This window comes from Saimiri boliviensis, chromosome X, assembly GCF_048565385.1.
Source record: "Saimiri boliviensis isolate mSaiBol1 chromosome X, mSaiBol1.pri, whole genome shotgun sequence".
In the NCBI taxonomy this organism is placed as follows: domain Eukaryota; kingdom Metazoa; phylum Chordata; class Mammalia; order Primates; family Cebidae; genus Saimiri; species Saimiri boliviensis.
The window spans coordinates 135,963,694-135,978,465 of record NC_133470.1 but is presented as its reverse complement, the minus strand read 5'-3'; the positions used below and the strand labels follow the sequence as shown (position 1 = coordinate 135,978,465).

The following is a 14,772-nucleotide window of genomic DNA, read 5'->3' as shown; positions in this document are numbered from 1 at the left end:
CAATAAGTAAACCCAGGCCCAGAAAGTCAAGTAATTACTTGACTAAATTCAGGCAGCTATTAAAGAGTAAGGAATATTTTAGACGCTTTTGCCCACTCTTCCCTTTTTCTTATAATCCTCCTTTGGGAACAAATTGTCCCCTTTTGAAGATGGTTTGGGTTCTAGCCTTGCTTCTGACAGTTACATATAATCTCAGACAAGACATGACTTCTCCATGACTCAATTTTCACAGTTGGAGAAAAAAATGGTTTCAGTAATGTTTTCCCTGTTGTTAGATTCAGATGAAATAGTATGCAAGAAAAGTTGTGAAAGCTGTTTTTGCTATAGAAGTGTAAGGTATCCTTGATCTCTCAATCTGTGAATCCCATTCAGTGCTGGAGGCACACATCCATTTATTAACGTGTCAGTTAGTTACATTTCTTTTTATTTTTTCCTTGTTTTCCTGTCCTTTGGCTATTTTACTGTTGATACACTACCTCCCATCAGCAGGTAGACAAGGAACTGATAAAATTCAGTGTGTTCGTTTTGTCTGATAGCACTTACTAAAATGTTTTAAAGGCTAGCATTTTGAAAATAATAGGGTAATTTTTTGTTTTGTGGAAGGAATATTTATTTCCTTTATAATTTATAACTTCATTACCTACTTAAAATGTAGTTTATATCTAGGCTGTAGGAAACATTTATAATCTGCAAAAGTGTTATTAAACTTGCTTTGTTACACTGTCTAAAGTTATTCTTGGAATTAAATTTACTAAGTGGCAAAGCAGAGAGGGAAACCATTTTATTTAAATACCTTCATAATGTTGCCTCAACATAACAAATGTTGGTGGGTCTTATTGTTGTTACTATCTTTAAACAGTACAATGAAGAGATTGCCTACATGAAATATATTGATTATGGTGTTGGACATTATCATGGATCAAATCCTGCCCATATTTTAAAGTCATTATTTACATAGATGAACTTTCTCTATTTAAAATGGTAGTGTACTTTTTCTTCTTTCCTAAGATAGTGGATGGAGTAAATGCAGTGTAATTCCAAAATAGAGGTAACAGGCTTCTAGAAGGGCTCTTATTTGTTTTGTGCCATGGGCCCCTCTGAAAGTCTGGTGAATCTATGGGAACCTTCTTAGAATCATATTTTTAGATGTAAAACATAAAAGACATAGGATTAAAAAGGAAACCAATTACATTAAAATGTACTTATAAAATTGTTTTTAAAAATTATGACATATTCCAGAGATATAAACATGTATATGTTCACACAAAAACCTGTGCATGGATGCTCATAAGTTTATTTGTAGTAGACCCAAACTGGAAACAGCCTAAATGTTTTTTAACAGGTGAATGGTTGAATAAACTGTAGTATCCATGCTATGGAATACTGCATGGCAATAAACAGGTGCAAACTGTTGATATACACAGTAACTTGTATGCCTTTCCAGGGCACTAAGCTGAATGGAAGAAGCCCATGTGCCCAAAGGTTACATATAGTATGGTTTCATATAAATGATATATTTTTTTAATGGGTACATAGTAGGTGTATATACTTAAGGAGTACATAAGATATTTTGATACAGGCATGCAATGCATAATAATCACATCAGGGTAAATGGATCGTCCATCACCTCAAGCATTTATTTATTTGTTATAAACATTCCAACAAATTATTTTGGTTATCTTTAATTGTATAATAAATTATTGTTGACTGTAGTCACCCTGTTAGGTGCTATCAAATGCTAGATCTTATTCTGTCAAACTATACTTTTGTACCCATTAACTATCCCCACTTCCCTTACCCACCCACTCCCCAGCCTCTGGCAACTATCATTCTATTGTCTATCTCCATGAGTTTACACAAATGAGAACATGAGATGTTTGTCTTTCTGTGACTGGCTTATTTCACTTAACCTAATGTCCTTCAGTTCCATCCACATTGTTGCAAATGACAGGATCTCATTTTCTGGCTGAATGGTTCTCCATTGTGTATATATGCCACATTTTCTTTATCTGTTTGTCAGTAGATGGACACTAAGGTTGCTTCCAAACCTTAGCGATTGTGAATAGTGCTGCAATAAATATGGGAGTGTACATATCTTTTCGATATACTGATTCTTCTTTTTGGTATATACCCAGCAGTGGGAATGCTGGACCAAATGGTAGTTCCATTTTATTTACTTATTTATTTTTTTTGAGGAACCTCCACACTATTCTCCATCGTGGCTGCTTTAGTTTACATTCCCACCAACAGTGTATGAGGGTTCCCTTTTCTCTACATCCTCGCCAGCATTTGTCATTGCTTTTCTTTTGGGTGGATACAAGCCATTTTAACTGGGGTCAGATGATATCTCATTGTAGTTTTGATTTGTTCTTCTCCAAGGATGAATGATGTTGAGCACCTTTTCATATACCTGTTTGTCCTTTGTATGTCTTCTTTTGAGACATGTCTACTGAGATCTTTTGCCCATTTAAAAAAGTCAGATTATTAGATTTTTTTTCCTGTTGAATTGCTTGAGATCCCTAAATATTTTAATTATTAATCTCTTGTCAGATGTATGTATAGTTTGCAGATTTTTTTTTCTATTTTGTTGTCTCTTTGTTGACTGTTTGCTTTGCAGAAGCTTTTGAACTTGATGTGATTCCATTTATAAACGATACTTTAAAAATGATAGAAATAGAGAATGGATTAGTGGTTGCTGGGGTAGAGGGTTGTGGGAGGGAGATGGGTGTTATGAAAGGCCAACTTGGGGGTTCGTTGTGGTGATGGAGCTATTCCATATCTTGGTTGTGGTGTTTGAAAACCTGAATCTACACATGATAAAACTGCATAGAAATGCATATATGTATAATACATACAAATAAAATCAGGGAAATTTGAATAAGATAGATGGGTTTATCAATGCCAATATCCCAGTTGTGATACCAAAATATAGATCAGCAAGATGTTACCATTGGGGGAAACAAGGCATCTCTCTGCATTATTTCTTACAGCTGCATATTTCCAATATTTCAAAATCGTTTCATTAAAAAATTGAGACACAGTAATTGCACTTCTTTACAATATTTGTTAAATGACAGGATAAAGTGGCAGGTTGTATAACTCAAGTAATTTTGAAGAAGTGATAAGCATAAATGATAGTTAAGGTATTTTCACAAATGCAGTGTGTGTGGTACAGCAGGAAAATACATGTGACTTGGTGACTAAGTTATAGGGGCTGCTAATACCACTGGAATCTGTTTCCTATATTCATAGTTAAAAGAAGTACTAGATTTAAGTTAAGAGGTTACTGAAAATATTTTTTCCTTTCCAAATTTACATATCCCCTAAATTTAGACCCTAGGATAAGAACCGCTGACTTTATATCTTTTTACATTTCATTATCTGATATATCTCAAAGGCCTCTGTCAAATAAAAGAGAAACATAATGTGTATTTGTTTTGCCTCAAGTACCATGGGTGATGATAGGGGCTCATAGAAAATGCTATTAGACACACTTTACAATTTTAAAGATATACTTGCTATTATTCACCCATATGCACATTGTTCGTCATAATTGCTTGACACTAGTTTTAAAGAGAAGTATGTGTTGATTTTAAATATAGAATAGACCACACATTATTGATATGAAAAAGAAATATGTCAAATTGATTGCTTATTATCCAGATTGACTAATATTGAGTATCATTAATTTGTTGCACTAATAAATCAGTTAATGATGGTTTAGCCTTTAATTGTCCATATCTCTAAGAGTATCTAGAACAAATGAGGCTGTTGTTTTGCAAGATATGAAGGTTAGTGTTTTAGTATTAACATTCTACTTTAATATATCACCTTTTTGTTTCATTTAATGTTAAAATTTAAATTTTTTTTTTTTTCTTTTTGAGACAGAGTTTCGCTCTTGTTACCCAGGCTGGAGTGCAATGGCGCGATCTCGGCTCCCCGCAACCTCTGCCTCCTGGGTTCAAGAGATTCTCCTGCCTCAGCCTCCTGAGTAGCTGGGACTACAGGCACGTGCCACCATGCCCAGCTAATTTTTTGTATTTTTAGTAGAGACGGGGTTTCACCATGTTGATCAGGATGGTCTCGATCTCTCGACCTCGTAATCCACCCGCCTCGGCCTCCCAAAGTGCTGGGATTACAGGCTTGAGCCACCGAAAATTTAAAATTTTTGGAATATTTAACTGAGTAATTATTTGAAATTATTATCAAGTGTTTTCCTCTATACTCAATAGGTTAAATACCTCTTTCATAATAAAGGAAATAACAATAGGGACACAGAATTAGAAACTATGTTTAGAGTTTGTGTACTTGACATTTCTAATGCAGGCTGAGCATCTCTAATCCAAAATCTAAAATGCTCCAAAATCCAAAACTTTTTGAGAACAAACATGATGCCACAAATGGAATATTTCACCTCACCTCATGTGTTGAGTTGCAGGTAAAAACATAGATGAAACTGTTGCATGCACAAAATTATTAAAATTATTGTGTAAAATTATCTTCAGGCTGTGTGTATAAAGTGCATATGCAACATAAATAAATTTCATGTTTCAGCTTGAGCCTTGTTCCCAAAATATCTCATCATGTATTTGCAAAGATTACAAAATTGGAAAAAATCTGAAATCTGAAACACTTCTGGTCCCAAGCATTTTGAATAAGGGCTACTCAATCTGTAATACAAGTGTTCAAAAAATTATCTAAATATTTGTTCTGTGATGGTCTAAGAGTCTGTAATTTGGGATTGAAGTGCCTAATTGATATTTAATATACAGAAGCTTCAGTAAGTGAACAATAAATGATTTCATCATAGAAAACCTTATACTTTTCTTTCATTAAACATTTTAGCTAATCGTAATTTAGTAAACTTACTCAAATTCTTTTGGGGAAAATGGTATATACAATCTGAAGAATTATGATGCTTCTACATTGCTGTAGAAAAGCTTTTATCACCCTGCCCTATAATTTGGGATATATTCTCACGTTTTGCCTATTATTTTCATCCTCTGAAAATACCTTAGTTAGAAACAGCATTTCCTGCAATGGAAAATGACACGGTATGAAGTTAATCTCATGACAGTAATTTTCTGTGTAGGTTTTTTTCTTATAGACTTTAGCTGATAATATGTATCTTTTACTCTACATTTTTTGTGCAGTTAAAAAATTTTTGATGCAAATTGCTTATTAATTATGATAGAAATTGATTTTAAGATACTTTTTACATTTTTTTGGTACATAAATTACTTAACTCTAAAACTCTCCCAGTAAGAGATAGCTTTCTTACAAAAATGGAGGGAAGCCATCTAAAGGTTCTGCAATATATAGCATTCTCTATTCCACCTAATACATTGCTATCAGAATAAATAAGTAGATTCACTTGGATAGGGCCCTTATTTTGTTTTTCTGTTTCCTTCTTGTACTCAAAGAACTGATGATGATGAAAATGGCTTTTTTATTTCTTATGCTTTGAAAGCTATGGGAGTCTCTCCAAGAAAAACACTGTGAACGTTTGAGGATATAATCCCAAATATATTAATCTATAGCATTGTATTTTCAGAGAACACAATGATAGATAAGAAATTCATTTGATTAAAATAGCCAAAGAAATGGACGTCATCATTAGGATTTATAAATCATAGTCAATAACACTAACAAAATTATTGTTTTCATGAAAATATTGTCCTTCCTATTTGAAGATGACACCCTGATAATAATTGATATCTGTGTGCATGTAGCTGAAAAGACCCATGTGCAATCATTAGTTCTATCATCTAGTGGCTGCAGCAAGATACCTTTACAGCTAAGAACTATCAACCCTTTTCTCAAATTATAAGTAAATCTGTTTTTACATTAAAGAATGACAGATCATGCTCTCAGTCCATCTAAACTCAGAAGTACTTATCTCCACTGCAAACTAAAAGTGTTCTTTCTTAGAATATTGTTTCTCTGCTGTTGATTTTAACATTTCATGTCAGAGCAAGGGGAATCTATGATTGTTAAACTAACCCAAACTACCTTTTGATTCTTTGTGTACTGTCTTACAATAATATAAGCAGTCACATTGACTAGTATCTCCATCCTAATGATTTTCAAATTAAGAAATGGCTTCAAATTAGGAAGGCTTCGTTCACCTAGGTTTGGAATAGCATGATGTACACTAATTGCTAACTTTGTCTGCATTATTTTTTAAAGATCAAATGGGCACAGTGGTAATTTTCATTAATCTCATACAGAGCAGCTAATTAAAATTTCCATTATTACCCATCCATTATCTAGTTGTTTCCTTTGTTCAGTATCAGAACAGGATGTTAATAAGCCATTCTTGTATTACAGCCCTATTAAGCATTGCAAGAATTAATGTATTGCACTGTTTTGTTTTTAGGTGATTTTAAAAATATTATCTTGCACTGTGTTGATTATGCTGAAGGTACTTTGACACGTTGACATTTTGTAATAGAGATTTCGAATTAAATACTTGTTGCTTTAACATTTTATTCAATATTGAGAAAAAGTAGTATATAGTAGAGAAAGGAGCTATCCAAGGACCAGAATATTTGTTTTAGTCTCATACTCTTGCCTATGTGAACTTAGGCAATTACTTGGATTCCTCATTTTTGTAATAAGGATATTAAAAGAACTGACCTTTAAAGGCCAGTCCAGCCTTAGCTTGCTGTCATATTTTCATAATTTTCAAATAGGAACTTATGTTAAAATTTCAAAGTCCTTCTAAGCTTGGTAAAAGGCATTTGTCCTATAAAGTTGTATATTCTCTGTCATGCTCCAGTAGATTTTTTGCTTTCATTACGTATAAGCAGAGAGTATCCTGAATTATGTAATTTAAGCTTGTTTCTAAGACTTCGGTGGGGAGCTGGCTCAATTATCCATAAGGAGTACTTTGGCAGTGCCTGTATGTCCCAATTAGACTAATCCTGTCAGGAATCAATTAGAAAAAGGGAACCTACATTTTCTGAGTAGCTTATTCTGTGTCCATGAGACGCCCAGTATGAAAGACTTGTTTTAGGCCCTTTATGCTGCATTGTCTTACTTAATACTCGTAACAAACATGAAGGGTAGGTATTTTATTTCCCCTTTGTTGTGGATGAATAAACAGGTTTACAGAGATTAGATAATTGCTCACCCAAAGATTACTAGAAGGTAAATGACTGGGGCCATAATTCAAATCAGGTCATGAAATCTGAGCTGTCCTCAGCATGTCATACAGTATCTCATTTTACCTGTTTTATATTCAGCATCTCTGAATATATTATAACTGAAAATCTCAGAATTATAATATTCTGAAGCAAAGCTAATCTTAGAATCTTCAGCATGTTGAAACTCATCACTCATTCACCCTTTTGTTTATTCTCCATCCATCCATCCATCCGCCCGCCCACCCATCCATCCATCCATTCATTCAGGAAATATGTATTGAGTCCTTAAACACTGTCTTAAGATCTGAGGATATAAGGCAGACAGGAATCCTGTTTTATAAGAACTTATGTTTTAGTGTGGAAGGCAGTAAACAACTAAATGACCAAAATAAATTTTCATAGAGGTAATACTGTAAATGATGTTGCAATGTTAACTAGAATAGGGGATGGGGAGAAGACTGTGGGGCTGAGATTAAAATGATGGGAGTCAGCAATGGAAAGATTGGGGTAAGGGTCTTCAATGCAGAGAGAAAACTGCAAAATTCAAAGGTCTTTCAACAGGGTTAAAGATGAATAGTGCCTTTTATATATTAATTTAAAAATAACTTTGAGGAGTATATGACTACAGACTTGAAGATTTTAATTCTTTTTACTCATAGTTTTCAGACTGATACATCTAATAAATACATCCCTTGTTACTGATGAACTTTGTATTGTTGTAGAAAGTGAGTTGGCCAAGCAAATATAAAAGTATAATTTTGAATTTGCAAAGTTATGCTTTAAATATTTACTTGCTGTTATTCCTTGTGTAATCATAGATGGGTAAGGAAATTACAGGAATGTAGACATGATCTCTCAGTGATAGCTTTACTTACTGTGCCATTTAGGTGATGATGATTCGTCCAGTATACTGTTTTATTTGGCAGGGAGACAGAGTCTTGCTCTGTGGCTCAGGCTGGAGTGCTGTGGCAGGACCTCAGCTCACTGCAACCTCCGCCTCCCGGGTTCAAGTGGTTCCCGTGTCTCAGCCTCCCAAGTTGCTGGGATTATAGGCATGTGCCACCATGTCTGGCTAATTTTTATGTTTTTAGTAGAGACAGAGTTTCACCACGTTGGCCAGGCTGGATTTGAACCCCTGACCTCAAGTGATTTGCCTGCCTCAGCCTCCCAAAGTGCTGAGATTCCAGGCGTAAGCCACCATGCCTGGCCCATCCAGTATATTTTTAACATCTACTGTATCTCATAGCAAAGCAAGAAATATCAAATCAGTGGCCATTATACAAAATATGGGAGCTAAAAGTATGAAATCGTATTCCTTGTTCTGCAGTTATTATGGAGAGATTCAATAATAGCACACTTTTATTGAGGTTCACTAAATTCATAAACTGTGTCAGTTATGTGTCATAGATGGAGTTCCCAATGTAGAAGTGAGACAGACACAAATAATGACCTCTACCACAATATTCTAAGTGCTATAATGATAATATTGCCACAGCACTAAGGGAATAAGAGTTCCCCTATATGTTATAAGTCTTTATCACACTTTAAACTTTTAGCATTTAATGGCATTTTTAAAATTCAGAAATTAAGAATGATTAACAATTTCTGCATTGAGAAGGCATTCTCAATAAAAACCCAAATAGTGTGAAACCATAGGGAATTAATTTCTCATTATTAACATTGTTTTCTTTTTAAATGCCATATCCTCTAATGATAATACCTCTACTCAATGGGAAAAAAATCTGTTCCTTATGATCTACTTATACCATTTCCTATGATATTATATCCTTATGATATTATTTTGTTTATGGTCAGTATCCTTAGATACTTAGCAGAAACCGAGTGTAATTTATATGAACCTGTAAAATGGGACTCAAGCTGGAGTCTTAATTCAAGGCTATACATTTATAGTATAGGAAAGGGGCAGTTATGATTGGGTATGTCTAGAATGTGAAATGATGAGATATTAGTGTAGCGGATGTGTTGACAATGTTATTCTTCCAGCTTTTCTCTGAACTACTTATATAGTTATAGCAAGATGATGAAGTTAAAGAGCTGTGATGAGATGAGTTCTAGAAATAACTCCATGTATATTGGAAATTAAGTTAAAAACTAGTCACTATCAGATAAATGTATTTAATGACTTTTTAAGATTAATGTACAACCTGAGAGCAACAGAAAGGAATAATTGGGAACTGGTGAATGCTTTTGACTGATTTGATTAATTAACATGCTAATTGGAGACTATATTGTTTTACATTTTAATAACTTCAGTTACTTTTTTAGAAAGGCTGATATTCTGATATATTTTAATAGATTTGGATTATGTATAATAGTATATATTAAATTTTATTTGCTGGATTTTGTGGAATAGAATATATATAAGTAGGAAAATTAATAAGATGATTTTTGAATGCTTATCCTCTGGGTTAAGGAGGACCAGCTAATATTAATTCTAATGCCTGAATTGTAAATTTAAGCACTCCTGTCAATGACACTTTATGTAATTCAAGTTCATATCCTATTCGGGTCATGAGCACCAGCACTGTAATTTTTTTTTTTTAATTAGGTTGAGGAAAATGTCGAGATATAGACAACACAATTTTACCACATCAATTCTGTGATCAATAATTTTTAATGTGTATCACTTGACACATTTTTATGTAATAAAATATACTATACATTATTTTACTTAAAAAATTTTAAAACATTGTCTAAAATGGTATCTTTGTTTATTTTATAGGGTGGGCTGAAAAACAGCAAACATGAATGCACTCTATCTTCACAAGAATATGTGCATGAATTACGATCGGGTATATCAGATGAGAAACTTCTTAATTGCCTAGAATCCCTCAGAGTTTCTTTAACCAGCAATCCTGTCAGGTAGGTCGTTCTGATCATTTTGGTATGATTCATATAATTGTTTGGGAATATAACAAGTTTTGTTATTTAAACCTCAAGATTTTCTGACTGAAAGTCTCATGTTAATAAAACAGCCGAATCTGATTGTGAAGTTGTAAACATTAAAAAACATATTTAGTTAATTGGATTTCTAGTAATGTACAATTTTAAGAATAGAAATATTAACATAGAGCCAGAAGTTAAATATTCACATTTACATGAAAATCTATTTGTGGGCTCAGTTTATTATCATATATTTATTTATAAAGCCAATAAAGTATGTTTGCTCCATGATTTTGTTCTTTTAATACTTGAAAGGTGTGTATAATTTCATGTTCTTCCATGTTTTATATATATTCTTCACACATTTCTGTAATTTTGAGAAATGAGAAAATAATTTAATCAATAAAAGAAATGAGGAGAGCAGTAGTAAACTCCTCAAAACTCTACTCATTTAGGCTATTAACTAACTACAGAGGATTGTTAGGAGGTTACTTGCCAATGGTGGATTCCAATAACTGTGGTTTCTTTATTAACCATTATAAAAGACTTTAAATCAGTAACACCCAAAATAAAATGTTTTATAAAGAAAAACAAAATTTCAGTGAAATATCAAAACATTCTTGGCTGGATCTGGTGGCTCAGGCCTATAATCCCTGAACTTTGGGAGGCTGAGGCAAGTGGATCACTTGAGTCCAGGAGTTCAAGACCAGCCTGGCCAACATGGCGAAACCTCATCTCTACCAAAAATACAAAAAAGTCAGCCAGACGTGGTGGTGTGTGGCTGTGGTCTTAGGTATTCAGGAGGCTGAGGTGGGAGCATCACCTGAGCCTGGGAAGTGGAGGTTGCAGTGAGCCCAGATCATGCCAGTGCACTCCAACCTGAGAGACAGAGCAAGACATTGTTTCCAAAAAAAAGTTTTTTTTCTATGATCTATTTATACAAATACTAGAATCTTAAGTTAAGAATTTACTCTGTAAGAGCATATTAAAAACTTCCTGTGATTTTATGCATGTTGAAAGACTATTGCCAATTTTTGTTTTGTTTTGTTATGTTTAGTTGTTTGTTTGTTTTTGAGACGGGTGTTTCATTTGCTACGCAGGCTGGAGTGCAGTACCGTGGCACGATCTCGGCTCACTACAACCTACATCTCCTGGGTTCAAATGATACTTCTACCTCTGTCTTCCTAGTAGCTGGGATTACAAGTGTGCACCACCACACTCGGCTAATTTTTGTATTTTTAGTAGAGACGGGGTTTCACCACGTTGACAGGCTGGTCTCCAAGTACTGACCTTAAATAATCGTCCTGCCATGGCCTACCAAAGTGTTGGGATTACAGTCTTGAGCCACTGTGCCCAGCCAATACTCCTAGTAATGGTTTGAACAGGGGACGTGAGTTCTTGAGAAGTTGCATTTCCCGCCCTGCACATAAAAGCTATAGTACCAAGCAGTTTGTGCTCCTAAAATTTCTGTTGCATTGTTGTTTGAGTGAATAAATGCGTCTTTTAAAAGTGATTGCGGAAGTTGCATCGTTAAGAAATGAAGAGGGGGGACTAGTAAAAATGTATTTTGATAGAGATGGTGAGAAAGGCAGGCTTTAAAAGACACGTGGGACTTATTTCTGGACAGGCGCTTTGACCGGCTAAGCAACAGGGGTCCCCTCGTGTGTCACTGGCACACAGGGAAGGATTATCACAGCAGGTGAGAAGGTGGCAAGCCCTGATTGGCTGGAAGCAGATGCATTGTGGTAGCTGATTGGTCCCACAGGTAGCGTGAAGCTTGTCACGTCGTCAGGTTCCCAGCATTCAATCCGAGCCTTCTGTGGAGAGGTCCAAGCCTTCAGCGGAGCCGCAGACGAGCCTTGAAGATGAGTAAGAGTGGGTTTGGGAGCTCTGACAGCATTTCTGCTTCCGGTGGAGCGAGTGGAGGCAGTGACCAACAATCTGAGAGAGGTGCAGTTCCTGCTGTTAAGACCCAAAGACCTAGGGTCCGAATCCAGGACATCGTACCGTGTAATGTGAACCAGCTGCTCAGCTCTACTGTTTTGGACACAGTGTTCAAGGTTAGGGGAATTACAGTTTCCCAGGTCTCCATCGTGGGGATAATCAGAGGGGCAGAGAAGGCTTCAAATCACATTTGTTACAAAATTGATGATATGACCGCGAAGCCCATCGAGGCCCGACAGTGGTTTGGGAGAGAAAAAGTCAAGCAGCTGACTCCACTGTCAGTCGGACTATATGTCAAAGTGTTTGGTATCCTCAAATGTCCCGCGGGAACGAAGAGCCTTGAGGTATTGAAAATTTATGTCCTCGAGGACATGAATGAATTCACTGTGCATATTCTGGAATCGGTCAATGCACACATGATGCTGGATAAAGCCCGTGGTGATGCCACTGTACAAAGTGTGCCTGTGTCTGCATCAGAAGTGGATGATGCTGGGGATAATGATGAGAGTCGCCGCAATTTCATCCGGGACGAAGTGCTGCGTTTGATTCAGGAGTGCCCTCGTCTGGAAGGGAGGAGCATCCATGAGATCCACGCTCAGCTCTGCCACCTTGGCATCCAGGCCATCAAGGAAGTGATTGATTATCTGACCCTCGAGGGCCACATCTATCCCACTGTGGATCGCGAGCATTTTAAGTCTGCTGATTGAGGCAGGGAAACCATCCTTTTATTTTCTGAAGACCCTTGAATCCACCTGTGAGTAATTTTGACCTGTTGACTTTTTAGGAAACGACAAAAAAAAAAAAAAATACTCAACTGGCATTCTTCAAGAACTCGCTGCTTTTCCAACTGCTTTGAACTTTTCTTTTTTTTCTACCTATATTTGAAGCTCAGAGAGAGATAGTGATGGGTAAAATGACTGAACTCTGTAGGATTTACTAGCAAGCTAATGGAAAAAGTGATTTTGGGTGAATAAAAACTACAGAAAATGTTGAAATTTATAATTCGTGTTCGAGCTACTTTTCCCAAAATATCTGTGTATTGCGAAAAAATAATTGCAGTCACGGAGCTAGCTAAAAGACAAAAATAAAAAAAAGTATTGCTTGTTTTTATGTTAGACTTATTTTCCATGTTTAGATTTAGCTTATCATAGTGATATTGTTATCTCTTGCTCAATATAGTATTTACTATTTGATTAATTCAAATGAGCTGAAGATATTAATTTGTGAATTCTAATGCTCAGTTCATTTATTGTGTGAATTGCTGTTATTACTATGAATTTATGTTTTCTTAAAATAAGATTATACTGTGTGTAAATAAATCATTTTTGCCAGTTTATCTTTGAATATAGTTGTTTAATATAGGTAATTTTAATGATTATTTCAAATATGATGTGGTATTTGATGAAATTACAGTTTCTGGTAGTTGTATGGTAAACGGATGCCAGAGTTTCTGTAAGTTCGATGTGCTGCTATGTTATGTATTTTACTAAATGCTCCGTTTTATGTATAACAGGGTATTTTTTAGGAGGTTAGGGAAACAAGTCATAGGAATATGAAACTTACTGAGTTTGACACAGCCTTATTTGAATGTTTTATTAAAATAGTTTTACAAAAACTTAACTTTCCTTTATGATTTTTTTCTAAGGATATTTGAAAAAGCCTTTTTGTTTTATATCCTTGAGGATAGTTTTAATTGTCCAGGATTTTTTCTTTTCTATATATTATACCAAGAACATATGCTATAACCTAGTTCTAATAATACATTTTAGTGTAGATTATATAAATTATGTGAGAACTTTAAATAATTGACCATTAATGAAAACCCTCAGTTACATATGCACTAAAGATGGCATCTTTCAAGATGCTAAACTTTTTACATTAGAGGAAAGAAAAATATATACTTTTGAATTAATATATTTTATATTTTATATGATATATGTATATTCATATACAATATATATTTAGAAGGGAAGAACATTATTTAATTGAATCATGAAAACTGCAAAAAAAAAAAAAATCTCTTAAATGCAGCTTTGCTAGTAATCCATACTTTCAGGAAAACTTTCAGAAAATGGCTTCTGTCAGTGGCCATTAGAAAAACTTACCATCAATTCTTGCTTAAGATTTATGATGCTTTCTGTACACCTGAATTTAAGGCAGAAGACCAACCTCTCCCCCATCCTCTGAGGGGAAATATCCTCTATCTGTGTTCCTTGGGGTTCTTTTAGGTTTTTAAAATTACTCCCCCAAGCCCTTGTTCTTCTGAATGAAATCATGTGCTTTAGTGGATTCTGCAGCAGGTAAAAGAGAGCAGTGGAAAAATAGTAAGCAGGTCTAGACATAATGTCAGTGGAAATCAAGCATTTTTAGGCACAACACAATCACTGGATTGTTTTATACATGCATATTTGGTCCATGTTAAAGGCAGCAGATTTTTAAAGTTCCTTTTCAACACCCACGTGGCATGCATACTTCTTTTTCAATTTTGTTTAGACCTCCGAGGTCCCGCCCTGATTGTTAGCCACACCTTTTGAGGATAAGATACAAATCGTGGGGACATACAATTGACTATTTTGGGCAAGGACATTTAAGCCTGAGGAACCTGAAAAACATAATTGACGATTATAATCCACCTAAGGTTTATTCCTATGGCTCACAGGAATAAATGTATGTATTTATATTGAGCTTGATTCTAAATTAACAATGAATAAATATGTTTGAAAATGTTTTGAAGGCCAATATAATAGTCTTACTGTGGTCATAATTATTAGTGATT

The 14,772-nt window shown here is 34.9% G+C and overlaps 2 protein-coding genes across 6 annotated transcripts in view; both read left to right on the top strand.

Moving 5' to 3' along the window:
* The window catches only part of DIAPH2 (diaphanous related formin 2), a 914,837-nt gene that overhangs the window by 170,278 nt on the left and 729,787 nt on the right, over window positions 1–14,772 (top strand). For all 5 annotated transcript variants that reach the window (XM_074391645.1, XM_074391644.1, XM_074391643.1 and 2 more), the window contains one exon: window positions 9,892–10,031. In XM_074391645.1, coding sequence (XP_074247746.1) covers window positions 9,892–10,031 — 140 coding nt within the window. The remainder of the gene's footprint in view (window positions 1–9,891; window positions 10,032–14,772) is intronic.
* On the top strand, window positions 10,040–13,249 carry RPA4 (replication protein A4). Its single transcript, XM_003940118.3, has one exon. The coding sequence runs from the start codon at window positions 11,918–11,920 to the stop codon at window positions 12,701–12,703; it is 786 nt and encodes a 261-aa protein (XP_003940167.1). The 5' UTR covers window positions 10,040–11,917; the 3' UTR covers window positions 12,704–13,249.

Excerpts from the sequence above, each read along its gene's own strand:
- RPA4 (XM_003940118.3), top strand. The coding sequence starts at position 11,918 with ATGAGTAAGAGTGGGTTTGGGAGCTCTGACAGCATTTCTGCTTCCGGT.